This window comes from Hippoglossus stenolepis, chromosome 10 (genome assembly GCF_022539355.2).
Source record: "Hippoglossus stenolepis isolate QCI-W04-F060 chromosome 10, HSTE1.2, whole genome shotgun sequence".
NCBI classification, from domain to species: domain Eukaryota; kingdom Metazoa; phylum Chordata; class Actinopteri; order Pleuronectiformes; family Pleuronectidae; genus Hippoglossus; species Hippoglossus stenolepis.
This window is the reverse complement of record NC_061492.1, coordinates 14,736,937-14,762,443: the sequence shown is the minus strand read 5'-3', so window position 1 is coordinate 14,762,443 and position 25,507 is coordinate 14,736,937. Positions and strand designations below refer to the sequence as shown.

Here is a 25,507-nt window from a genome sequence, read left to right as displayed (position 1 = left end):
AGAGGCTGCCGGCTTAGTACAATATTCCAGACATCCCTCTTCCCAGCCACGCTTTCCAGGACTTCCTAGGGGATCCTGATGTGTTCCTAGACCAGATGGTATATGTAGTGCCTGCAGCAGGTTCTAGGTCTACTCCTGGGTCTCCTCCCAGTTGGGTGTGCCCAGTAAACCTCCAATGGAAGATCCCAGTAGGGATCCTGACAAGATGCCCGAACCACCTCGACTGCCATTTTTGGATTTGAAGTGATCTCTAAGGCTTAGCCCAGCCACTTGTTGGAGAAAACTCAATTAAGCTGCTTGCGACCGCGATTTCGTCCTTTCGGTCACCATCCAGAGCTCATGATCATGAGGGTCGACTGGTAAATTGAAAGCTTTGTTTTGCAACTCAGTTCCCCCTTCATCACAATGGTTCGGTACAACAACAGCAATACTTCAGACTTTACACTAATCTGACTGTCCTCACTTGTGAACAAGACCTTGAAATACACAAACTCCTTCAATTCCTGTCTCAGTTCTCCTGTAAAAGCTCCTCACCACTCTGAGTTTTACCAGCGGCGTTAGTTTCATGCAGGTGGCAAGCATTAAGACAAAAGCATTGACTGGAAGGCATGGGTCAAACATAAAAGCCTGCTGCGTGACCTCCGTCCAGGGTTTCTGGACTGTGTATGGTCATGTCAACTGTGTGTCTTCATGAGAATGTGATCAAATAGAAGCGATTGCCCCAACAGTGGCTGTCAAACTGATGTGAATTCTCCTCCTCCCCTTCTCCTCCGCTGGATCATTCTTGGCCTCGTGATGATCAGACTGCAACTCTGTGTGGCAATCACACTTCTGCATCGCTACCCCACCGCACACACACTTCCTGTGCTCCGCATACACAGATATTATTTACACATTGATGCTCCCTCTCACTCTTCTACTCCTGTTTCTACTTTTACCTCTTTCTCATGCTCACTTGCACAAAAGTTACACACACACACACACGCACTTTCTCCTTTGCACACTAATTCACTCAAATGCTCGCTCCTTCACACACTCGCATAATACAAGCAACCCACCCCCCACCACCCACCCCCTTTTCCTCCTCCTCCTCCTCCATGTCCTCTCCCTGCTTGCCACTTTGCCTTTGGGCAGCGTGAGCCGGAGTGGTCTGAAGGAGTTAGCGCCATGCACACAAAGTGCTCTCTTCAGTCGGACAAGCATGTGAGCGGGGGAAATTGTTGAGAGCTGAGTCCCTCAGAGCTCAGAGAGTCCAGCTCGGGAGCAGACGGGTGAGTTTCTCAGCACAGGCCCGCATCACATTTGGGCTAATTTACTTCTTCTTTTTTTTCTCTGGCAAGTTACTTATATTTTTTATGACCAGCTACTCCATCCCATCGAGAAGGGAACGCTGTCTATTAGCTCCCCTTTTTTTTGCCTGAAGGAAGCATCTTCTGGTTTGCACTCTGGGAAAAGAGAAAGAAGAAACATGCCTGTTCTCCTGATTTGTCTTATTGATGAAATGGAGAGGCGCGAGACGCAGAGTCCTTGAGGACAATCGAATGGTAGCCAACCCACCCAGACTCAACTCCCACACTCTCTGCCTTTGGCTTCATCTCATGTTCTGTGGATTGAGGTGTCAAGACTTCACTCCAGGCTGTCGCAAGTGTTTCCCTGGATGCTTTCCCCTGGTGGCTTGGAAACAATCCTGTGTCAGGACAAGAGAAGGGGAACAGCTACAAGGATTGCCACTCTGCTGTGTGATGTGTCTTGAGGTTGAAATTGTAGCTGAAGAACAGAATCGAGTTAACGTTGACGTAGCAAATACTTTGGTCGCCTTGAACTGATTACAGCAAACATTCTGGATATTTTGCTTCAGTACTCTGAAGAGTGTAGTTAATTTTTGCTGAAACCCTGAGGTAAGTTATTGTTGTATGTTTTGTCAGTTTCATTAAAACATGCTGAGCAGCTAATGCAGTGATTTGTCTGTGGAGTTTTTGTAAACATGAAAACACACATCACACTCATCACAGATTCTTACACACACACGCACACACCAGCTTGAAGAGGTGTTTGTTTTTTATTTTTGGCATCATTTAACATGGCTTTGTTTTTATATCTTGTGTAACACCATGTCGGTAATGCACTGTCTTCTCTTATCTCTTAATAAAGTATACGTTATGATTTGTTGAGTCATCTGGTTATTAATAGCCAGTTGTGGCCTGCTGCTGAGATTTGGATGATGCTCAGGTCATATTGAGCCAGGCCAAAGCATTAGCGGAGTAAGTGGCCCTGGGCCAGCGGGGTGCTAATCTGCTGCTTTCAACCGCTGCCTTAAAGTCACACGGGGCCAACGAGGCAGATTGCATAACTAGATCTTTGTTTGGGAAATGTAGGCTGTCTGTGCTCGCCAGCTCTGGCCGTAGCACTGCTTCTCCATACCATGATGTAGCAGAGAGTGGCAGGGTGTCAGCACTGGGAGCTGGCTTGTCAACTGTGATTGGATGTATAGTATTTATACGCCGGGTGTAGTCAGGCATGGTTTGCAACATTTCTGCTACAGGCAATGGCTGTGTTATCTGTTTAATGGACTGGAAGGCGACTTGTCAGGACTGTCACATCAGCTTATCCAAGGCCATGTCTCGGCTTTCACAGTCTCATTGGCTTTTAGCGTATATGCCCCTGACTGTATGTATACATATATACCCTCTATATAACCCTCTATATAACCGTCAAATTAACATGAGGCCTCATGCACCCAGAGTAGGAATAAACCTGAAGCTTGAACAATCCAAATGGAAATTTAATCCCAATAAGTTTTAAAACTGCACTTTGTTGAATTAGTTCAACTTTGAGCCCAGTTTCTTATGAACAACAGGTATGAGACAGCACTTCCTACACCTGTTTACTAATTCATAGTAATGCAACTCGAGGACAGTCATTGTGTGCAAATGGAATAGGAGCAGTAGATGGTAACACGAGGAGAGCCTTGCCCGTAGGTATTTTAACGCCCTCCTTTATGCTCACAATAAATCGGGTCACAGGCAACAATACCTCAGGGAACCCACGTAAAGATGTCTCCACTTTGCGTTTTTATGAGCCCACATGTGCTGTTTGTACTGGCAACATATCACACCAGATTATTTCTTGGTTATAGGAATATGCACATTTGTTTTTGTCTTTGCATAATTCATGTATCTCATTTGAGATTTAATTAAAGTTCTATTTTATTATTTTTTGCTGTATATTATTTTATGGGTTGGGGTTTGTTGTATTATGAAATTATAGAACAACAAAACTGCTTTACCACTTTTAAAGTACTTTTATAGATTATTGCAGCAGTGACCTCACAATCTTCCTCTCTTCTTCTCCCTCTGCAGTGTGGCCGTTACCCGTTCCCAGGACGTTCCCATCTTCGGCCCGCCAATCCCCAAAGGTGTGACTTTCCCCAAGTCAACAGTCTTCAGGGATTTCCTGTTGGCCAAAGTCATCAACGCTGAAAACGCTGCCCACAAGTCTGATAAGTTTGGTGCCATGGCAACACGCACACGGCAGGAGTACCTGCGCGACTTGGCGGAGCGCCACGTGACCACCACGCCACTGGAGCCCACTGGAAAGTTCCCCTTCATCTCCCTGGCACACAAACGGCGGGAGAAGGTGCGTCCGTACAGTGGGGGGGAGCTTCGGAGTCTTGGGGCGGTGACCTGGCAGGTGCATGCTGAAGATCAGGTGGCTGGTGCTGAACGCGAGTGCCTATTGGCCATCTCCAATGACTTCATCATCCTGTTGGATCAGGAGGCCAAAGCGGTGGTTTTTAACTGTGCCACACGGGATGTGATTGGTTGGTCAACGGGGAGCCCCGCCTCCATGAAGATCTACTACGAGCGTGGTGAGAGTGTGTCACTGCGCTCGATCAACAACAACACAGAAGACTTTGGAGAGGTTGTCAAAAGACTGGAGGTCAGTGGGGCTTCACCACTGTCTGTGATGGTGCATCACAGTAACACACACACACACACACACCATCTGCTGCAGTGATCAAAGGTCACGCTGAGCTAAACACCCTGTGTCTGACAAACTGCTTGTAAGGAACACACGCACATAAATCCTTTTATCTTGGACTAATAACTACTACTTTTATTGTCATGCTTATATTTTGAACAGTCACCTTGAAAGATCAGCAAAATAAATTACAATGACTCACCAGAATGACAATAGAGTGCATATCTCCACCAAGGCCCAACAGTCCTCTTATTAAACCACATTTAAGTTAATAACATCTAGATATTTATTTCGATAATACTTCATCAGGAGCGGGTCCTCTTTACGGAGGCCGATATGTTTTTTTACAGTAGTCCAAACTGGACAAACTAAACTCCTTTTGAGTTTTTCTGACAACTGAAGGCTACCACAGGTTCTGACCCCCGACAACAGTGGAATGGAAAAACATAAGTATTGTTGGTGTTATTATAGCCACATAAGGGCGACGCCTCAAATTATACAGTCACCAAAAAACCACAGCCGTTTTGTTGACTCTGTGATTACAAGTCACGCTAAAGCATAATACATAGTCATTTGGTGATGTGATATCATTACTGAGGTTTTTAACGTGATGTAGGTAGGTCCGTGCTCTTTGGTGGGTTATTTAAATCACTCCTCAGACTTCACTCACCTTCTAATTGATGGTAAACAAAGTTAAGACATCTCTGTTGCCTGCGACCAGTACTGACACGTGCTTTTCTTTAGAATGCAGGAATGTGTTAGTGTTTTGTTTTTCATGGCCTTTGTTGTGGGCATCTTGACATGCATCAGAACAGTCCTGGGCTTTGCTAAACACTATTTACCACTATTTAATTTCCCTTAGTGAGAGGAAGGGATAGACAGGATGTCTGAAAATGGTTAGGTATCAGGGGAGTATACAGATTTAAATTTAAAGTGCTTGTATTAATTGAAATTTGTGCTTTAGCCTTTCTGGGAATGGAGCAACTGTAATGAGATGCGTCTTGAATGGAAGACAGTATTTTAGTTTACCTGCAAAAGATTCTAACTTGGTTGCATTGTGCAATTCTTCCGCTCCTCCACCACTCCTTCTCTCTTTCTGTTCTGCAGCTGTTGACCAAGGGATGTCAGACCACAGAGATGACCCTGCGCCGCAACGCTCTGGGCCAGCTGGGCTTTCACGTCAACTTTGAGGGCATTGTAGCGGAAGTGGAGCCCTATGGTTACGCCTGGCAGGCTGGGCTGAGGCAGGGCAGCCGCCTGGTTGAGATTTGCAAGGTGTCGGTTGCCTCGCTGTCTCACGAGCAAATGATCGACCTGCTCCGCACCTCCGTCACCGTGAAGGTGGTCATCATTCCTCCACATGAGGACTCCACACCGCGCAGGTACAGTTAACAAGCTGTTTTCAGACATGACCTCCGGAGAAAGCCCAGACAATGGGGTCTGGACTTTCTCTGGACTTTGCCTTTCGCAAAAAAGCAACACAGCTGTAGATTTTCCTTCCAGACGCATTTACAACAACACATAATTCACTGGAGCATTCAGGTGAGGGGCGGCACAACATGCAGGAGGCAACGTATACATTTAGCTGCAGAGAAAACGTGTTTTTGTTTACAGCACATCAACACCAGCGTTGGCCTTATCACCAAAAACTCTCATCTCTCCTAGTTCAACGGCTTCCTTTACTTGCATGACATCTCTTTTTAATCCTGAGCTATTTGTATTATTTTGGGGCTTTTTTTCAGTTCTGCATCCGTTGTGAGTAAAAAACATCAGCATGCCGATTCGCTCACTGTTAACCCAGAGAATCTCCTGTTGTTTTTTCACGAGCTTTTACTTGGGAGCTGGCCGGAGCTTGTCAGAAAACATCTATATAGTTCTATATCTAGTATCTATAGCTAAAAGAGAGACTGCAGTTATTGCAGCTGTTTGTAGTTTTTTAAGTTTGACACTGTCGTATTCTGACCATGAACCTTTCATCTGGCAACAGAGGCTGCTCAGAAATCTACCACATGCCACTAGTGGACTACAAGAACCACAAGGAGGGAATGCCCTATGAGTTAAAGTTCCCCTTCCGGCCGACCACCAACAACAACACTAAGTGGCCTCGCACCTCATCCAGCCCTCAAACACGCGCCGCTGGCACAGGGGGAACGCTGATCAAGGCCCCGCCCCCAGACCTCAGTGACCGTAACTCTGCTGTTATTCCTCGGAGTGTGTCCAGCGACGGTCGGCCACTCAACCCCAAAAGGTTTGCAAAATAGATACTATGCTCTTATGAAACCTGCAGTCTCTGAACTCAAAGCTGTCTGGCAGCAGTATTCGTCTTGAATGAAATCCATGTGTCCTCACAGATACTCACCAGGGAACGACAACTACGCTCTGGCCTGCTCCATCGTGATGGGTCGCACACTGCACAACACAAACTCCCCCTCCAACCTCTCCTACCCTGACACCATGAGCTCCACCAACTGGAGGCAGAAGTCTGCGCCTGATGGGTACGTTTTTCTTTCCGTGGCAAGTGGTTATACACCTCATACAAAATTGGCCTGCTGCACTTCCTGCAAGTGACCTTCTTCATCCTCACTCTAGGTTTAATAACAACAACATCCAGTCCCCTGTGTCATCTGCGCGGCAGGCAGCAGGTGACGGTGCCAATGGGATCAAAGTTTGCTCAAGCACTGGCGTCGGATGGTCCCGAACAGGGGAGGTTGATGCGAGCAGACAGGGAGACAAAGCCAATGCAGGTAGGAGGAACTATTAGCGATAGGATCGAACAAAACATAGCTTCTATAATAATGTCCCTTATCTTTGTTGTGTCTTTGCTTCCTGCAGACACTGGGGTTCCCAAGGTGGTGATTCCTCGACTGCAGCTGGCAGAGCAGAGCAGCCACATGTCTCCAAACAAAAGCACTAAGGTGAGCTGGAATCAACAAGCACCACATGTAATTTCCTTCCCTTGTAAGAGCTACAGTAAGTGTATATCAACCCTGCACCAAGGACAGTCATTAAAATGTTTCCTAGCACTGCAGTGGTAATCTTAGGTTCTCAGTCATCGAAGAGAGACAGAAGAGACACTCTGGAAAACCAGTTCTGGGAATATTTACGGTAAAACATCAGGAAACTATGTTTTTTAAGTTTGAAAATGACTGTTTGACTTCTCATCTGTCAATAGTTGGATGCTCCATATTCATCCAGCCAGTCGAGCAGCAACACGCTCTCAAGCAACGCCTCCAGCTCAGCCCACAGCGATGAGAAATGGTACGAAGTCAGCTCACGTTCAGGAGTACGGAGCGATCTAGAGCTGAACGGCTACCTCCAGGGCGCCTCCACTGACAGTGGCATCGACGCCACCTCCTTCACCGCCACCCAGAGCAGCACTTCCTCCTCCACAGGTGCCTTCAGGGCTAAGGACAAAATCCCATGGCAGGATGACACAGCAGGCAGCCAGAGGGTAACTGACAGTTCACCTCCGAATCCAGACTCTCTTGTTGCCGTCGGCGGCAGCGACGTCCCAGCGAAGAGCCCGACAGCGTTTCCACTCGTTCCTGACGATGGCTCCAACAGCCTGAACGATGCCACCTCCCACTCCAGGTGTGCTGCTGTTCTGTTACTCTCAGCTCTGCAGGAAGCTGAGGAATTTGTGTCCTCGCATCAATGTTTAATTAAACAGACAGTGATTCATTGTAGTCCAGATATATCCTGCACTGGAGCAGATGGAAAAGTCCAGGGCTCTGTTGTGTGGCAATAACAAAGGGAGAGGAAGATTTGACTGTGTGGGTGTGTGCACGTGTGTGTGTGTTTTGCATTTGTATGCATCTCCATTTCCTGGTATCAGTGATAGAAATAGGTGCTTGAAGTTGCTAGAAAATGCAGACTGAGCTCAGCTCCGTTCTCCCTCTTTTCTAAATCCCACATCCTTTGAGTCAACCAAAGCTTTCTTTCCCTCTCTCCTTCACTCCGCCAGAAATAACTCTTCTCCACCAAACCTGTATGTCGGCTGCTATGTATTGTGCATACACACAGACATAAAACATGCTGTTTGAAAATTCAAGCTTTTATGTCAAACTTCGGGGAAACGTTATTTGAAGGCGCTGAGAAGGAAGTGCAAGGACATTGTGCCCTATTTTTTATTTATGAATTAATTAGTTGATCGTACTTGCAGAAGTAGCAGATGAAGTGATTGAACATGTGGGAAGAGAATCTGACTGTTCTGACAGTCTTAATGCAACTGTTAATATATATTTTCTTTTTTAAAAGAAATTAATTTCTAGTCAAATTAATGAATATTTCTTCAACCATATGAAATAAGCTGAGGCAAAATTAAAATGTAACAAGAGAACTCCTGACAGACTGTGCTTCTGCTTGTGTGTTTCCCATTACATGAATATCAAAGTCTGTGACGCCTTGCTTTTCTCTTGTCTCATGTCGCCTCCAGTTCTGGCCACTCAGGGAGCCCGATGGGTCACGGCTGCAGCCCCGAGTCACCACAGGACGAGACGGCTGAGGCAGGCACTTCATCTACGTCCCAGAACCCCCAGTCTCCAGGGACCAAGAGTTTCTACCCCCGTCAAGGAGCGACCTCGAAGTACCTGATTGGCTGGAGGAAACCAGGCGGAACCGTCAACTCTGTGGACTTTGGCAACACACGCAAGTAAGTTTTTACTCTTCCTCTGTGAATGGTTAAAACTGTATTTTAAAGATTTAAAGATTGTCACATTTTGTCCCAATGACTGCTCAGCTTGTGTTGATGCTTTTCCACATTCGGTCAACACTGCCATCATGTGGTGAAGCTGTGTATTGTACTTTTTTTTTTTTTTTTACAACAATATGTTTGATTACCAGGAAAGAGTGAAGAAACATCCTCTTTTTATTCATTTGAGGCAACATATGTCTTTTGTGTACGAGTCAAAGATCAAAAAATGATTTGTGGTTGATGACGGCCACTGTGCTCACACTGTGCAGCTGTTCAACAAACCACAGTTCTTCCTGATCAAGCAATCATGTGTCATGTTATTGGAAATTGTACATTTACAAAATTTCCCAATTTTGACTTCTAGTCGCAGTAATGTCTTTTTAAAATGTTTATCCCCTCCTTTAAACTTTAAACTCCAGTATCTCTCTATTGTCATAGCACAGAGTATAATGAGATTGTTTTAATCAGTCCAGATTGTGCATTCACACAAAAACATAACAAAGATTCCTGATTTTTATTTATATATATATATAAAATGTGTGTTATTTGGATACAAGAGGTCTTTGTCTGAGTAAAGTTTCGCTTTCCTCTCCAGACGGCACCAGAGTGATGGTCTTCTGGGCGGCCAACCACAGCTCAGGGCCAATCTCCGGGGCTCCCAGTCGCCTCAGCGGCACACCGCCAAGTCCAGCCTTGAAGAAGACTTGAAGAAGCTCATCACACTTGACAGCCCTCCACCAACTACAAGTGATGAGAAGGTACTGAGAAAAGCTGCGGCCTCATTGTCTTTACCGGTGCTTGTAACTCCAGCTTCCTTTCCACTAGTTAAAACAGCCACTAACATCTGGCTTTTGTCTGAAATCGGCAAATGACATTCTCTCCCGAGTCAGTGTCTAGACTTATTTTGGCAGTCTAGACACTGACGCTGCACCTCTTCTCGCACAACGTTATGACACACTGAACTTCAGGGCATTAGTGACAATGAGCAATGAATGTTTGTGTATTTATTGTTTTTTTACATCTTGGGAACAACATGCAACAGTGATTTTTTTTTTTGTTGTATCTTGCAAAATGCAACACTGGCATGAGCAGTGGTTTTTGATGCATTCATAATATTGACCATGGAAAAACAAACAAAAAAGCAAACTCTATTGGCAATGACAAAGGAGTCAATCACCTTTAGTAAGCGGGTTTACTCCTGTTTAAAAAACCACATGTATAATAGCAACATGGTGGAGTGAATCTTGACCAGGAGAACTTGTACCGCCGGAGGTACTTCTGCAGTTGCCGGGGGCTACGTAGACAACTCAATTATATTTTCATTTTTAATTCATTATCACTCTGTCTCACCTCAGACCTGTCGTTTCTTGTCCGTTTCCGTCCATATCCGCAGCCGTTGTTTCCGGGTCCGCCACCCAGTCGTCGCTCCCTGCAGAGAACTCTGTCGGATGAGAGCATCTACAGCGGGCAGAGGGAGCCATCCTCCAGTGGACAACGTGACACGCCCACTGACCTTCTGTTCAGCTGCTCCACCATTCCACGCTCACCCACCTCTCGCCAAGGACCAAGCCGGCGAGTGTCACACAAATCCCTGGGTGAATATAATGTTCATTCTTATTGTCTTACTTGATAGCTGGTCATAGAGGAGGGAGGGTGATACATAAGTTGTTTGTGGGTGTAATAAATATTATAAAGTTCTGGGGATTTGTAATATGATATTTATCCCTGCAATAATGACGGTTGTACACAAAGCTTCCAAAGGCTGATTGGCTTTTATCACATTCTCAATTACTAATGTAGCGTTAGCATTGGTAGCAAAATGTCTCAGTGTATTTACTTTTCTGTTTCTCCTTCCCAGGAGACCTGTCAGCCACAGAGACCTCAGAGCTGGAGCTGGAGAAGAAGAGGCAGCAGCTGCAGGACCCGGCCCTCATGCCCCTGCCAGACAATGGGGCAGATGGTCCGCTGGACTGGGCCCACCTGGTGGATGCTGCCAAGGCCTTCGAGGGTATGCTCACATTGTTTTCATTTCCTCTTGGAAATCATTTGGAGTAAAGGTTAATTACTACTATCACCCATCTGTTTATTCTGGCCAGAGGAGGGCACTGTTGGTCCATTTTTGTTCTCTCTCCAGGTCTAATGATGTGTTTGACTGTTTCCTATTCAGAGCAGAGGTTGGTCTACCTAGCAGCCCAGGAGGAGAACTCCATGGCTGACAGTGCTGCAGCCACTAGCCCCCAGCAGGCTGAACCTCAGGCAGCCCCACTGAGACAACCCTCGCCTGGGTAAAACTGTTTCCTCTTAATGCTTCAGTGTCTCGATTTCCCTTCAATAAGCTCATACCACTTTGTCATCCTCCTCTCTGGTGGAGCATATACAAGTGAAATATCATTAATAAATAGCAGCCTCTTTGGTTGAACTGGTAACCTTTACACAGTATAGAAGACCAGTCCTTGGACCAGTGCTTTGCTTTGAAGTATCAGTGTGTGTCTCGGCTCATGTCTTGTTTCTCCCCCTTCACAGAGAGATTCCAGCCTGTATGATGGGGAAGGTCGGCCAGCTGGAGTCAATGGTGAAGGCCCTGCAGGAGGACCTGAAGAAGGTGTGCTGTGCTTCAGTTGAATGTTTGTAAAGCATTTGCAAAGCCACTAAAGCCACTATAGAAGCCATCAATATCCAATCAGTGTATTGGCCCTTTGAGATACAACACGACAATGGTTGAGCTCTAACCGCGCCAGCTAAACATTAACCATGGGTCAACTGTCAGTTGTGTTTTAACAGTCAGGTATCTTGTTGTAGGTGGGAAACGTGTGTAAACATATCTTCGGTTTATTATGTGTTCTCCACAGTAGCTCTACAGACCTATTAAAGTAAGAGGACTAGTTTTCAGTAACGTAGATCCTGTTAAACACTTTGCTCTGGGCCCAGTGGCCAGCGCAGCACAAACCACTTTCTATCTGAAATTTAAACTGAACAATGCGGATGTTTCTACTATGGCGACATTCCATAAAATATGCAAATGGTATATAATCAGAAAATGTATTCTCGGGTTTTGAGTGAGAATAATTATATACTAACAGATAATAATACACTTTATTTATGCAACACTTTTCATAACAAAGTGACAAAGTGCTTTACATGAATAAACAAGGATTAGAACATTTCAGGACTAAGGCAAATAAATTCAGGTAATTAAAATAATACAGAAAATAAGATGGAATAAATCACCCAACATTAAAAAAAATAACAATAGATAACAAACAAAGACGAATAAAAGGAATAAAGGCTCCAACGATAACAAAAAACCCAATTAATTATTATACAGGTAAGACATGTTGACAATCAAACACTGTGCCAAAATTAATAAAAGACTCTTTTAAAAAGATGTGTTTTAAGAAGTGATTTATAGGATGGATGATACTTCTGTGTATTGTTGCCTCTTCAATCTGTAAAAAGATAGAGTAAGTTGAGAAACAAAATTTTTTCAGATTTCAGATCAGAAGTTTCACATGTGGTTTTCTTCCTGTGTTTGGTACCTTCTGGGTGCATCAGTCATCATGAGGTGCTCATAACAAATACATTAAAGTTCCTAAAAAACTTTGTGTCACCATCAGGAGAAAGATGCTAAGGTGTCACTGCAAGCTCAGATCCAGAGTCTGCGAGAGGACAACCAGCGCCTCCTGGAGGAGTCCTACAGCGCGTCAGCCAAGCTCAAGAAGTTCACAGAGTGGGTCTTCAACACCATCGACATGAACTGACACGTACAGCCGCTGACTGCTTGGTATTAGGAGTTTGACCACTACTCAAGCTGATCTGCATCCTGGTCGTTCAGTACTTTGCACACTTAATGTTTCTTCAAGGACCAAAACTCATAACATGAGCTGTTTCTCTTGGGCTTTTACAAACCAGTGCCAACACGGACATGAACACACATGCCATCTTTCTTCAGCCTTGTGCATCTGTGGTATAATCAGCATGAAAGACCAAGAATCATTACAAGCAAAGACACAGGGAATACAGAAAAAGAGCTGTGGTCCAACTGTGTAACAGTTTTGATCAGCATGCACCCCTTTCCTTAAGATTTCACAAAACTTTATATGGCGCTTTGTGTCCGATCTAATGGATTGTTGGTTTCCCTGCATGCCAGAGAGAGCAAGATGTCGAAACTAACCCAAAGGGATTTAAAGTTACTGTCCCCGTTTAGCTGCGCAGCTAATTACAAGTGAACAGATTTCCAATTAAAAAGCTCCAACACAGTTTGAAATTTGTTCCACTTATGCACGCGTTGGTGAAAATGGCCCCGTATTCCCCTGATAGAGGTTGACACTTTCCAAGAATTACATGACCGTGTGTTGTAAATGAATCGCTGTTTAGACATCCTCTAATTTTCACATTTCATTGGTAACAGCACTGATGATTATTTTTTTTATTACTAACCAAAAGAAGAGAAGCTATACGAGATGCTTTAACCGTAGCAGGGTGGCTAGGTAGACGCAGACAGAGAGACTTTTTTGCATAGCACATAACGTAAACACTGTAAGGTCAAGTGCCTGTCTGTTTTACCTATATAACAAAGATTGTACAAGTGTATCACATGTATGATTTCTCGAGGGTTAAAAGCAAGTTGAACTTGTACAGGACTACTGGTCACAAGCTGATGAAAACGTATATTGTAAAACTGAAAAATATGGGTGCCATCCTTAAATGGAGAAATTTACAGTTCAATGTCACTTATTCAGAGTTTTGTAAATATATGATGTTTACACTCATGTTCTCGCTCCTTCCCTCGATATGAGACTGTATGTAAAGAGTATTTATGATTCAAATGACGGCCAATTAAAGAAAAACACTCACATGCAGTCAGAGTTCTGCATGTACTTCTAATAGTTTGAGAGAATATATAACATTTAAACCAAAAGTGTTTCAACATAAAAAAAAAACGTGATCCAAAATAAGAATTATATTTATATCCACACAGCTTATTTCCAGCCTTGCCTGCTGCAGTGCAATAGAGCTGACAACATGTAAAATGCTACATGGAATAAACCCCCCCCTCCTCCATCCATCGCATGCTACAAGGCCTCAATCTGATCCCTAACTCTCTCTCAGTAGATTAAAATCGGTACGGTTCAGTAAATAAATAAGATATTGCTTGAATCCTGAAATTCCAGCTACAGGTTTCTGTAGTGCGTGAATCTGCTTGTAAGCCCAGTCTGGATTTATGACCAGAGAAAGTCCTTATTTAAACCTCATACTGTAACTGTTTCCTTTTGTACTCGGATACTGTGCAACTGTATATAAGGAGAGTTTGATATTCATCAGAATTTGCACCAAGATTATTATTTTTGATGTATTTCTGCTTTATTGGCTTGGATTTCGTGGAGCGTGACGGGAGCTATATGAAAAAGATAAACAGGGGATATATCGAGGGAGCCTGACTCGGAGGAGAAGAGTCTCTGGCCTCTAGCACAGCAGATCATCCCTGCACCTTTATTCTTAACATGTGTGACAGCATGTAATTCTGTTTCCATTGAGCTGTGATGTGTACAAATGTTTATATCTATTAAAGATATTTTGTTGAATTACACTTTGCCTCGCCGAGTGACCTCAGTGTGCCGTGTTGTCAATAACAAAGACGAAATGAGAAAAACAGGAAAGTAATATAAGTATTAAAACTGCTTGGGGGCCATCGGAGGTGGCTGGGTGAGTCATTTGATAATGGAGGGGATCCAAGAGAGTGCAGTGTGATTTCTTTCTGAATTTCAAGTATCGTAGTCTGTTTTTGCAACACTAGGTTATTCAACATTTCCTTTAAAGCAGTGGGGGAAAAGTGTGGACCCCCTCGCACCTATGCCAATGTTCTGAATATTGGCACATGCACATTGTTGTGTGGTTGGAACCTCATGTCCATATTGGCCATGTAGTGATCTCTTCGTAATGAACTTCCAGTGGAGGAGATAAATTCATCTATATTCCAGTTCTGAGCAAAAATACATTTCTCAAGTTGAAGCTAATGAGGCTGCAGTCTGAGGAAACGACTGGATTTCTTGATTGGAATATTTTTTTTAATAACTTTTCTCTCTTCAGTTTTTCCTCTGTTTCCTTGATGAGCTGCAGCGGAGGATGAACAGCAAGTAAAAATGTTTATGAAGATCTGTGAGGCTGTAGTTTGGCACGGAGGTGCTATGAGATAACGTCAGTGCTAAGAGTTAATGTGATTTAACATTTAATATGGAGCACATTCCCAATCTTAGCTCAGGGTTTTAGCCTGCAACATTTTTCTAGTTTGCACTAAACACAAAGTAATGCTAAGTTAATGGGTCATTAAAGTACTGGACAATTTAAAATCCTGCCATGATGGTGAAATGTTGCACCAACACCACAGACTCGGCCTAAAGGGACCTGAAGGAACATCTGGAGTTTATCACCTCCGCCTAGAGGGTTATGTTTTTGTCTGCGCTTGTTTGTTTATTTGTTTGTTGGCAGGATTACGCGGAAACTACTCAATCAATTCCCATGACATATCCTGGAGGGGTGTAACATGACACTAGGAAGAAACCAATTAAATTTTGTTGCGGATCCAGGATTTTCTTTTTCTTTGCACTTTCTTTGCCAAACTGGAATTTGGGACGAATAAGACTGTTACTGGAAACTACCGATTTAATTCAACTGTTTGTATGTTGATCTGCACATTTTGTTATAGAATGTATCTCTTTACACATGTAAATTATAAGACATTATAATGTGTGATCAGCGAGTAATAAGCATCTGTGCCATTTGGTTCAGTCCGCTGAGCTGGAATTGAACTCTTTTAGAAAGCTATGCATAGGATCATTGGCGATAAAGGAAAAAAAGGTAGAGTTACACACAACAATAGAATCGTCTCTTTATTTTCATTGTAAAAACTCACTTCATCATTTAACATGAAATGTACTCACAGCAACAGTTCCTCAGTATGTTTGCATGTTGTGACTTTACTGCAACACATTTCACATCTTTGGAAACAAAAAACTTAATATTTTGAATAGGTACATCACAGATTGTGTTTGTATTCAATACCAATACAACTGGGGAAGCACATCAAACTCAGCTGAACTCCTGAACACATTTTCGACAGATTTGACCTCCCCATCTCCCATATTGGAGTTGCGTCAGGACGGCATAAGGACGCCCGATGGGGAGAGAAAGAGGAACGTTAGTGCAACCGATGCATCTTTCATCACACATGTTGGGCTTGTACACGTCGTTCTAAAGCCGACTTCAAAGATCATGAATTTGCCCTTTAAATAATCTCCTGTGCATCTACACATGCTCAGATGCAACCTCCGCCTCACTGTATGTGTTTGTTCAGCTGATAACGACGCACGAGGCCTTTTCAATCACTTTGCATGCAGCCGGATCTCTGTCCTATGTGTGTGTGTGTGTGTGGCCGGTGGTGTTTCTGTCTGGTCGTGGTGTGGCTGATCAACAGGCTGTTCAATAATTTAGCATTAATGCAGATTATAGCGTGGCTGGCCCCCTTAAAGCAGATTAGAGAAGTCCCTGTCTGTCTGCCTGTCACCTTGTTAATGACAGCCCTCCTTAATGCCAGAGCAGCTCGTGGGACAGGACGATATGCTGATCACAGGTCACTGCCGTCACTGTGGGTCGAGTGGTTGTAACCGGGGGGGAAGGGGGGGTGATATCATATTGCTTTATGGTTGATGCACAGAGGTATAGTTGTGATAGCAGAGCTCTGATAATCGGGGGATGGGGGCACATAATATGAAGTCCTGCTCTTTTCCAGCTGAAAGAAGAGAGAAATGTGTGGAGTAAGCACCGTGGGCCGACGAATGGTTTCACACTCTAATAGGCACGCCACCGCCAACCGTGACCTCGGTTTCCCTTGGTTACCACTTTTACAGAGAACAGCAGTTTTGAGTCGCTCAAATTTTAATCTGCCTTTTGCCTGAAGAAGAAAAAACAAAAGCCAACATTTTGTACTTGTATTAGTGAGAATTGGGCCTCGCAGCTTGATTTAGAAAGAAAATCAGCTTTCAAGGTCTTATCTGTGTGTGTGCAGAATATTTGAATCGCCTCAGATATTTTTCAAAAGCTGTGAAAATGGGGATTTACAGAGCCTGGACCTCCTCAAAGATAACAACACATGCACTGCTGGAAGAAAGGAACATGCAGTGTAGTTCTTTGACGACTGGTGAACTGGTTCTGTCAACACAAACATCTGTCTGTGTGTGTGTGGGGGGGGGCTGTGTGCAGTGTGTGTTCATGCTGCATGCATGCATTCACAAATTGGCCATGCCATGTATTTCTGGAGTATCTTCCTCGGGGGCTTTTGGGATCTCATTTACTGCAGGAAAAAAAAAAAAGCTTCATTCGTCTGTGTTGCCATTTAAGCTTGAGTGAGTCCAGAGTTTCCATGAAGAGAGAGGAAAGAAGGAGGGAGGAGAACATAGACATGCAGGAGTGGAGGAAACATAAGAGCATGTTTGCCATCTCCGAGCACGGAGATGGATTTAATGGCGACGTTAAAAGATATAAGCTCCCGAAACACAAATACAAGTCGTGGGGGGAAATTGTCTAAGTTGGGATCAGAGGCTGCTTAAGAAAACAAGCTGCTTGCACATGCAGCTTTGAATGGGAACTTGAAAAAGTGTTTTCTCTCATTTATTTATAGTGTGCATGTGTGTGTGTGCTCAGTAACACTAACTTGTTTTTAAATTAGCATTTCAATATCCGTCTAATGAAATGTTTCTTATTTTCAGCATCAGTGGGCGCTGCTGCAGTGTGCATCTCCCTCTGTCCTCCTTTCCTCTCCACTGTGCATTCACTGCTCTCTCTATCGCTCTCTCTCTCGCACACACTCACACACACACAAACACACACACACCCTCTGTGCCTGTCTTTCTCCTCCCTCTGTTTTCCTCTTTATATTCTCTCTAGTTCCTTCATCCCTCCTCCTTTCACAACTTGATCTACCCCTCTCTATTGCACATCATCCCTCTCTCTCTCTCTCTCTCTCTCTCTCTCTCTCTCTCTCTCTCTCCCTCCCTCCCTCTCTCAACTGTTTCGCTCTAACTCAGACTGGAGCACATGCAGACAGAGGGAGAGGGGGGATGAACGAGGAGGTGCGCACATGTGAGGATCTCCTGAACTGCCGGGGCAAGGCAGGACTGGTGAAAAGAGAAGAAGAAGAAGAGAAGGAGGAGGAATAGAGGAATACTGCAGTGACCAGCCAGACTCTCTCTCTCTCTCTCTCTCTCTCTCTCTCTCTCTCTCTCTCTCTCTCTCTCTCTCTCGCTGCTTCACTGCTTTCATCCCCCCTGTCTTCTTCTTCTTCATCCCCTCCTCACTCTCTCTCTCTCTCCCCTCCTGCCAATTATACCATGAACCTGCCTGCTGCTTGTTGCTAAGGGGGAGCCAGCCGGGGGAGCAGAGTGGACCAGGCGTTATTTTGTTTCTAAGGTAATGAAGGCTTCAGTTATGGCAACTGTCAGGTGTCACAGATGTTGCATTGCACCGGGCTGCTCGCCTGCTGAGAGTGAGTACAGGGCTCTGGGATCCACAGTCTCAGTGTGGTTCTCGGGTGGATCTGGAGCACGGCTTTGCTTTGTGCATGTTTGTGTGTGTGTGTGTGTGTGTGTGTGTGTGTGTGAACTCTTTGCCAGTTTGTTGCAGTTGAATGGACGCTTGTGGGGTTTGTTTATTTGGGCCATTGCAGGGGGTTCTGCCCTGCGAGTATCTGTGTGTGTGTGTGTGTGTGCAACCTCCTCGTGAATTGAAATGTGCAGTGTGCATGTGCAGGGACACAGGGATGCACTGTACATCAGGGCATGTTGCTGCTCTCCAGCCGCCTTTCAGCAGCTGTCAGTGTCCGTATCCTCACCGGTTCACTCTGACATCTTGCACGGGCCTTGTGTGCACTTTGATTTGCATGCCTCAGAAGCTCTATTTGGGAGGAAGTTGTTGTGTGGAATTACAGCTTCCTGTCCACGGTGGGACCTATTGGACCTTTATTGTTTTCTTTAAGCAGGTGCTATGCAATCCATAGTCTCCTGCCTCTCTCTATATGGTCCTTGAGGCGCGCGCAAAGATTATCTGTCTAATGTGCTCAGGCTCTAAAAAGGGCACAGACGTGTCAGCCAATGGGGAGTGCTGCACACCGCACTTCTGGTGGCGATAACAAACAGTGAGGCGAGAGCGGATGATTACTTATTCACTCATGCGCATCACCATGTATCCGCGGTGTCACAGATTGAAGTGATGAAGCCACCTTGCATGTTGTGCAAGCGGGCGTCACGCTTACTTTTAGCTCAATTTTCATTTTCCTCTCTAATCTGCAGTCGCTCAAACTTGTAGCACGGCTGCAGTTCAACTTCTCCTGATGCAATGCCAGCGTTCAGCCCTTGGCAACATGCTGTGCCACCTATTCAGTTAATGTATGAAGATTTCATATTGTGCCTGCTCATGTGTGCCTTCCCTGAAAGGCTGTCTGTATCCTCTCTCTCCCCTCAATAGCTCATCACGGCTCTTTTTTCGAGAACACAAAAAGCTGTTGATGTGAATAGTGAGGCCCAGCAAGCCGTGTGATTATTATTATTATTATCTTTCCTGGTAGCTTTATCCTCTCGCACTTTGTCTTTCATGAGTACCAAAAAATTATGAATGTGTTGAACTGTGTAATCCCCCCCTTCACCCCTCTCTCCTCTTCACGAATAAAAGGACTAACAAGAGCTTTAACCCATTTACTACACATGCAGGGGCCCTCAATGGTTGAGGATAGACGGGGCCGAGGGGGGGCGTGAGTGTCAGTGTACGGAAATCCTTAGTTACACAGAATTAATTCTCCTGAGGGGGGGAGGCAGGGAGGGAGGGAGGGAGAAAGTGATGAGGACTGCGTGGAGGTTGTAAATAAATCCTTTAACAGCGGCTCTTAAACTATGAAGCCTGAGGTGGGGGGGGGGGTTATGTGGGGAGTGCAGGCGGATCGCAGGTAGCCATCGTATGATTGCAGTTAATGGAGTCAACGTAAAAAAAAAAACGAACGCGGCGGTCAGCATCAAGCACGGTTAGACCATCGGCATCAACCCACCGAGGTTTCATTCATTATCAATGTCTGTTTCATGTTTCATGTAACATGACTCATCATCTTCACTGCAGTGGTTCACCACTTTTCTTATCAGATCAGAATTTGGTTCTGGCCAATGGTGACACTCTCTAGAGAAAATACTGTATATAGACAATGCACAAAACAATAGACAATATAGGAAGAGTGGGGACAGTTGCAACACGTATAGCATTCCTCCCATTTATCTCAAAGGCTATTTGGACTAGAACACATCATACTTCTGTATATTCTACTTACCTCCGTTCTCTAATCATCCATTGAAAGATAACATATCATCGATATCATCGATATATCACAATGTTTGTTTAAATGGAAGAAGTCCGATTTTGCAACATGTTGGAAATATTACAATTTTCACTGTTTAACTTTGCTTCTGGCTCAATAAGAACAGTAAAATGAAAATATGAATGGTTTTACAATAATATTATAGCATTATCTTTTAAAGTTAATATTGATCAGGTAACATTTATGTTGTATTGAGTTGTTTGTTTATGCGTCAAACAGACCTGTACTTTGAGTCGTGCAGATGTTACAGATGCTATTCAATCTCTATATTTCAGTGTGAGAAAGGTAGAATGGAACAAAATCTTTTATTCACTTAAAATATTAATTGTGTGAAACTTAAACTTTAAAAATATTTCTGCATTTGTTTTCTATATAGCTGCTTAACAAGTTGTTGCATCAGTTCCACCCTATCCACAATAATAGGTCATGTCAAATAGTTTTAACACTCAATAAACAACACATATTCTTCACGTTCTACATAAATACACATGTATTTCACTGTTGTATTTTATGATCAGGATTTCACGTCATAGCTTTGTTATTATTCAAAATTCATCAGTGTGTACCTGTGTTTTCTCCTTTGGGACAATTGGGGACCACTGTGGCAGACGCCTCCTCTCCGAGACAGCAGCGTACATTTTAGCAGCTGAATGTCACGTCGATAAAGGGCCGGGGGATTTTTTGGGCTGCCAGGGGATAAAAGATAGATGATGCTGACTGATGTTTATTAAATTGTCCTTTTGTGTCGCCCCACTGTCCAGGGGTTGTTGGGGGCTGTGTTCACGTGCTGCATCCGTTTCTTTCACAGGACCGAGTGAAACCATGGCCGAGGGGTCCAAAGACCAGGGAGGCGCGGGCACCACTGATCCTGAGGAGGACTCCCCCAATATGATCGTCTACAGAAAGGCAAGGTTCACTGTGTGTGTGTGTGTGTGTGTGTGTGTGTGTGTGTGTGTGTGTGTGTGTGTGTGTGTGTGTGTGTGTGTGTGTGTGTGTGTGTGCTGCAGTTTTGAAGCTATAAGGGGCTGCAGAAACATTTGCTGAGGAGTAATGACCTCCAGACAGGCTGATGACAGTTCACTGGTCTACTGTATATCAGTGTGTATCTCACACGCATGTTAAACTCATGTGTCAGTAAGCTTCTCTTTCAAACATCTGCTTTACGTCACAAGGAACTCTGCCTGCCCTGTTGCAACGCCCCTGGTCCTCCCACTGTATCCATCACAACTCTGGCAAACTTCATCCCTCCAATGACTTAATAAGCTCTGAATCCCATCAGCGAGGGGTCCTTTCAGTGTCAAGGGTAATTACCTTGTCCCCATGGCACCTCACTTTCAATGGCTGCTATTTGATCGGAGAGGTCGAGCAGCATTGCTGGCTAATTATGTGGATGTTGGGCTTGGGAGGAAGTGGCTGATTCTCCAGGGCTCGGATTGGGAACAGCCAATGAGGGGGTGGTTATTACTCCTCGGCCGACGAATAGCTTGTTATTTCTGCTGCAGCGCTGTGACAGCCCACTCAAAAGACAAAAAAGAGAAAAGAAAAAGCTTCCTTTGATCAGATTTAAACCACGGGATCCACTGCCGCTGCTCAGCCTGCCGTCTTGATTATGGTAAAAAGTGCGGCGGCAGTTGACAGATCCCGTCCCACTGTCCCAAATCTGTTGTTTCATCCCGCTCCTGATGGTTGTGTGTTCACATAGCTATGTAAACACATTAGTGGGGGGAAGGCAATAAGGATGTGAAATAATTGCTGACAGTGGCAGCTTCGGTTGGTAAATCTCCCTTTTTTACGTGTGTTGTTAAGTGTGTTGTCACCGCGTACTGTGACATGCTGAAGAATTCCTACCTCCATCTTTGTGAAAGACACCTCCAATCCGCAGCTCACGTGGAGGAACTGTCACGACCTCCTTTGTGCTTCGAGACTTGAGAAATCTCTCGCGCCGCGTCGGACTGGGATTGTGTGCGATGAACAGAGTGTCACACGTCAGCAGTTGGCAGCACAAAGGGAAGTGGAAGTGCATCGACAGCAACAATTCACTGGTCCATTGTACAATATATACTGCCCCTGTTAGGGAAGCAGCGAGACTCACTTAAAGCCTCTGCCGGGAATCCAGGAATGATAATCAATAATCAAATTAGAGCTAGAACAGTCACAAGAGAAATCTCTCTCTGAATCTTAGATTCATGTCAGACGTCACATTACTGTCCAAAAATATTTGGATGATGCGTCCAGGTGCGTTTGATGTCGTGCTTGGTAATGCGTTCATCATTTATGCAGCATTGTCATTATCCTCCGTGTTTTCTAAGAAGCTGCCGCACACAGAGAACACAGTGTAACTGGGTGTATTACTAGGTTTCTTCATGGATTTCTTCATGGATTTCACTGTGCAATCTTCATTATGTAACAACATGCCTGGAGGCCACGCGTTTACCAGGCTCGTTGTTGCTTGTCAGGCCGCCGCCGCAGGGAATATTCATCATTTCATGTTTTAGTCATACGGAGCGACAACAGACAGATGATTCCGAGAGTGACGGGATATTTCTGCACTCGCTGCTTTGAACATTTTATTCATCCAAAGCTTTTGATGGAGAAAGCTGAGGATACAATGCAGATATGCAGAAGTATATTTCAGATAGAAAGAAATAATAATTTGAGCCACAGTATTTCTCTTTGATATTTAATTGCTGGGATTGCTGCACAAATGCAATCTCACTATCAGTTGGTCTATTCATCACCATATTTATTTATTATTCTACTACTCAATACACACAAAAGGTGACATATTACTTGTATTGGGTTCACTTTAACGGGAAGAAAATCTTAGATTTCGAGTGTGATATTCAAAGGATTTTCATAGTTTCTCAAGAAACAATGAAATTAGCCCGATTTGATCCAGACGGAGAGAACTCCAGTGACAGTTTCTCCTTTCCCAATTTATTTTTATTTTACTCAATTTATTATGACTATTTTATATATCTAATTAAATAAGGGCTTAATTCTAGTAACATTGACTTTCTTCTGAAAAACGACTTTATTCTAAGAGATAAACTAATTCTTTGTTGATCCCCATGGAGGAAAGTCAGGATAAAGACTTCTAGAGATGTCAGAGATGGAACCCAAGCCTCATACATGCAAACGCTTGTGCTCTATCACTGAGCTACATCCCACATTGTGCCTATAATATTATGATAATATCACAATTATATTTTTCTTCAATATGTCCCTCACCTTCCTTCATGAATCTTTGAAATTATTATGTCATCTAATCTAAAAATAGGACTGACCCCTATTTGACTCCATGCACTTCTTACACTACAGTTTACATCCCTCTTCTCTTTTTTGTACCATTTACAACTCTTCTATCTACTTTAAACTGCTTTTTCATACAAATTCAAGTAAGCAGCTCATATCAACTTCTGCTTGTGCAGACGCCAAGAAACCTCAGAAATCACACTTTCTCGTTTAATTGATGTAGTGACTTAATTTCACCTCAGTTCCAGTCACAGCCTGCAGATGTCAAAGAGGCCACACGATAGAGAGGTGCTGGGGCTTCGAGGGCAGAGCGCCCACAGCCTCTGGACCCGGTGGGTGGGTAGCTTGGCGCAGCGTGGAGGCGCCGCTCGCAGAGAGAGGCAGATGGCCGCAAATATGCTCGGCCGCCTGGGAAAACACTGGCAGCTCCATCCCAAAGGCCTGAGCCCCTGTCAGCTGAATTATTTATAAGAGTGGGACGTATCTGTTTGAAAAGTACGGAAGGTTAGGGTTAAAATACATCTACTTACATTGCCTTATATGTTTCTAAACTATCAAGTTGACTGTGTAGGCAGTTAGACAAAGGTGAACATGGTGTGTTGAGCCATTAGAGAGGCCGAGTGCTGTGGAGGGAGATTGTCTCATGTCCGTGCAGTGTAGGTGCTGCTGTGCGATATCGTTCCGTCTCCTCCTCCCATGAAAAAAAAAAAAGAGGAAGTGAAGCAAAACAATCCAATAACCGCACGCCGTCTTATTGCCTCGAGAACTTGTAGGGGAAATGTTGGTGGAACAGAAATAGGTTGCACACATATTGTGAATACCCCCCACACACACACACACACACACACACACACACACACACACACACACACACACACAGAGGAAGTCAGACAACGATTCATGCTGGCTTGATGCACATTACCTGTTTTATTGTTGTGAGTTCTCAGTGCTATGTTTGGCATGTTTACGAGGGACTATGGTGGGTAGATGAGACATAAACAAAAAGAAAACGATGATGAGCATATAGCTGTGCAGGGAAAGGCAATTAAGCTGCGTTCAAAGCTCTGATGGGCTGAAGCTAGCACACTATTAATCGCTAATAACTCCATCCCGCAGTGCAGGTGTTTGTCTTCCCCTTTGTGACGTTGGGGGCTGGGGTTTATCCGAGCTGTGGTGACCGCCTGGATTTTTGACACACACAGTTAATTGTTGCTGAAGGACTAAAAACCCTCCAGTCCCACCACCACCGCCACCCAGTGGGAGCCGAAGCATTCGTGCTGCATCCCTTTCTGCTTTGTTGCTCGGGCTATTAAAAGTTCGATTGGATGATTCTTGGCAGTCGACTCACAACGGGCGGTCGGCGTTACATCCGTAGCATGTGTGCTACAGTAGCGCACTACGTTGGTCCAGATGGGTTTTCGGAGCCACTGGCGTGTAAATATTAGAAATGAGCCAAGCCAGGCAGTTCAAAGGCTCTGCTCGCTGCCAGTGGCCCTCGGTTGTGTGTGTAAGCTTTAGCGCGCCATTAGCAGGGAGAACAGTTTTACTGACAATTGCAACTGTGTTATTTCTTCTGTAAATGGATGTCAGTAACGTGTGCTAATTGAATAGATGAGTAAATCTACTTCTAAGCTATGTTAGCAATGTGGCTATTTGCAGTATCATTCTGTCATTTGGTCAGACCCATTGAATGTTTGTAAAGATGGATGACATGAAGGCTTCTCCAAAGTGAAACCAAAGCGTCTTGTTCGCCCCCTGGTGGCTGGCGGCAGTATAGGTCATAAATCTGACCTCCTCCATGTTGTGGATGGGACATGGACCAAAGTAAAATGTCAAAGTAAATGTTAAATGGTCTGTATTTATATAGCACCTCTTTAGTCTTGATGACCACTCACTTAACAGTACAGTTGCCATTCACCCGTTCACACACACATTCATACAGTGTATCTATGGACAGCAAATGTACAGTACACGCCATGTCCCACCGATGATTGCGTCCCTCTTCCGGTTGCCGTGAGGCAGATTTTCTTAGTGGACTTCCAGTTGTCGGATGTGTTCGACAAAAATAAAAACAAGCTTCTGGATATGCTACTCTGTCTTTACTTCATGTGTGTTAATTTACACTTACGTTACCATACATTGTTGGAAGCAAAGGGGTATTTATACTT

General features: G+C 44.3%; 2 protein-coding genes across 4 annotated transcripts in view; both read left to right on the top strand.

Moving 5' to 3' along the window:
• Positions 1-14,261, top strand: part of LOC118116536 (signal-induced proliferation-associated 1-like protein 1) — a 35,617-nt gene extending 21,356 nt beyond the window's left edge. For both annotated transcript variants that reach the window (XM_035168281.2, XM_035168282.2), the window contains exons 8-21: positions 3,360-3,939; positions 5,089-5,363; positions 5,969-6,229; positions 6,333-6,476; positions 6,571-6,725; positions 6,814-6,896; positions 7,154-7,572; positions 8,417-8,632; positions 9,270-9,432; positions 10,068-10,269; positions 10,533-10,682; positions 10,842-10,959; positions 11,198-11,276; positions 12,289-14,261. In XM_035168281.2, coding sequence (XP_035024172.1) covers positions 3,360-3,939; positions 5,089-5,363; positions 5,969-6,229; positions 6,333-6,476; positions 6,571-6,725; positions 6,814-6,896; positions 7,154-7,572; positions 8,417-8,632; positions 9,270-9,432; positions 10,068-10,269; positions 10,533-10,682; positions 10,842-10,959; positions 11,198-11,276; positions 12,289-12,432 — 2,989 coding nt within the window. In that variant the 3' untranslated portion in view covers positions 12,433-14,261. The remainder of the gene's footprint in view (positions 1-3,359; positions 3,940-5,088; positions 5,364-5,968; positions 6,230-6,332; positions 6,477-6,570; positions 6,726-6,813; positions 6,897-7,153; positions 7,573-8,416; positions 8,633-9,269; positions 9,433-10,067; positions 10,270-10,532; positions 10,683-10,841; positions 10,960-11,197; positions 11,277-12,288) is intronic.
• Positions 14,262-17,689: 3,428 nt separating this feature from the next.
• The window catches only part of LOC118116991 (regulator of G-protein signaling 6), a 47,891-nt gene continuing 40,073 nt past the window's right edge, over positions 17,690-25,507 (top strand). For both annotated transcript variants that reach the window (XM_035169000.2, XM_035168999.2), the window contains exons 1-2: positions 17,690-18,136; positions 20,893-20,990. In XM_035169000.2, the coding sequence (XP_035024891.1) occupies positions 20,907-20,990 (84 nt within the window). In that variant the 5' untranslated portion in view covers positions 17,690-18,136; positions 20,893-20,906. The remainder of the gene's footprint in view (positions 18,137-20,892; positions 20,991-25,507) is intronic.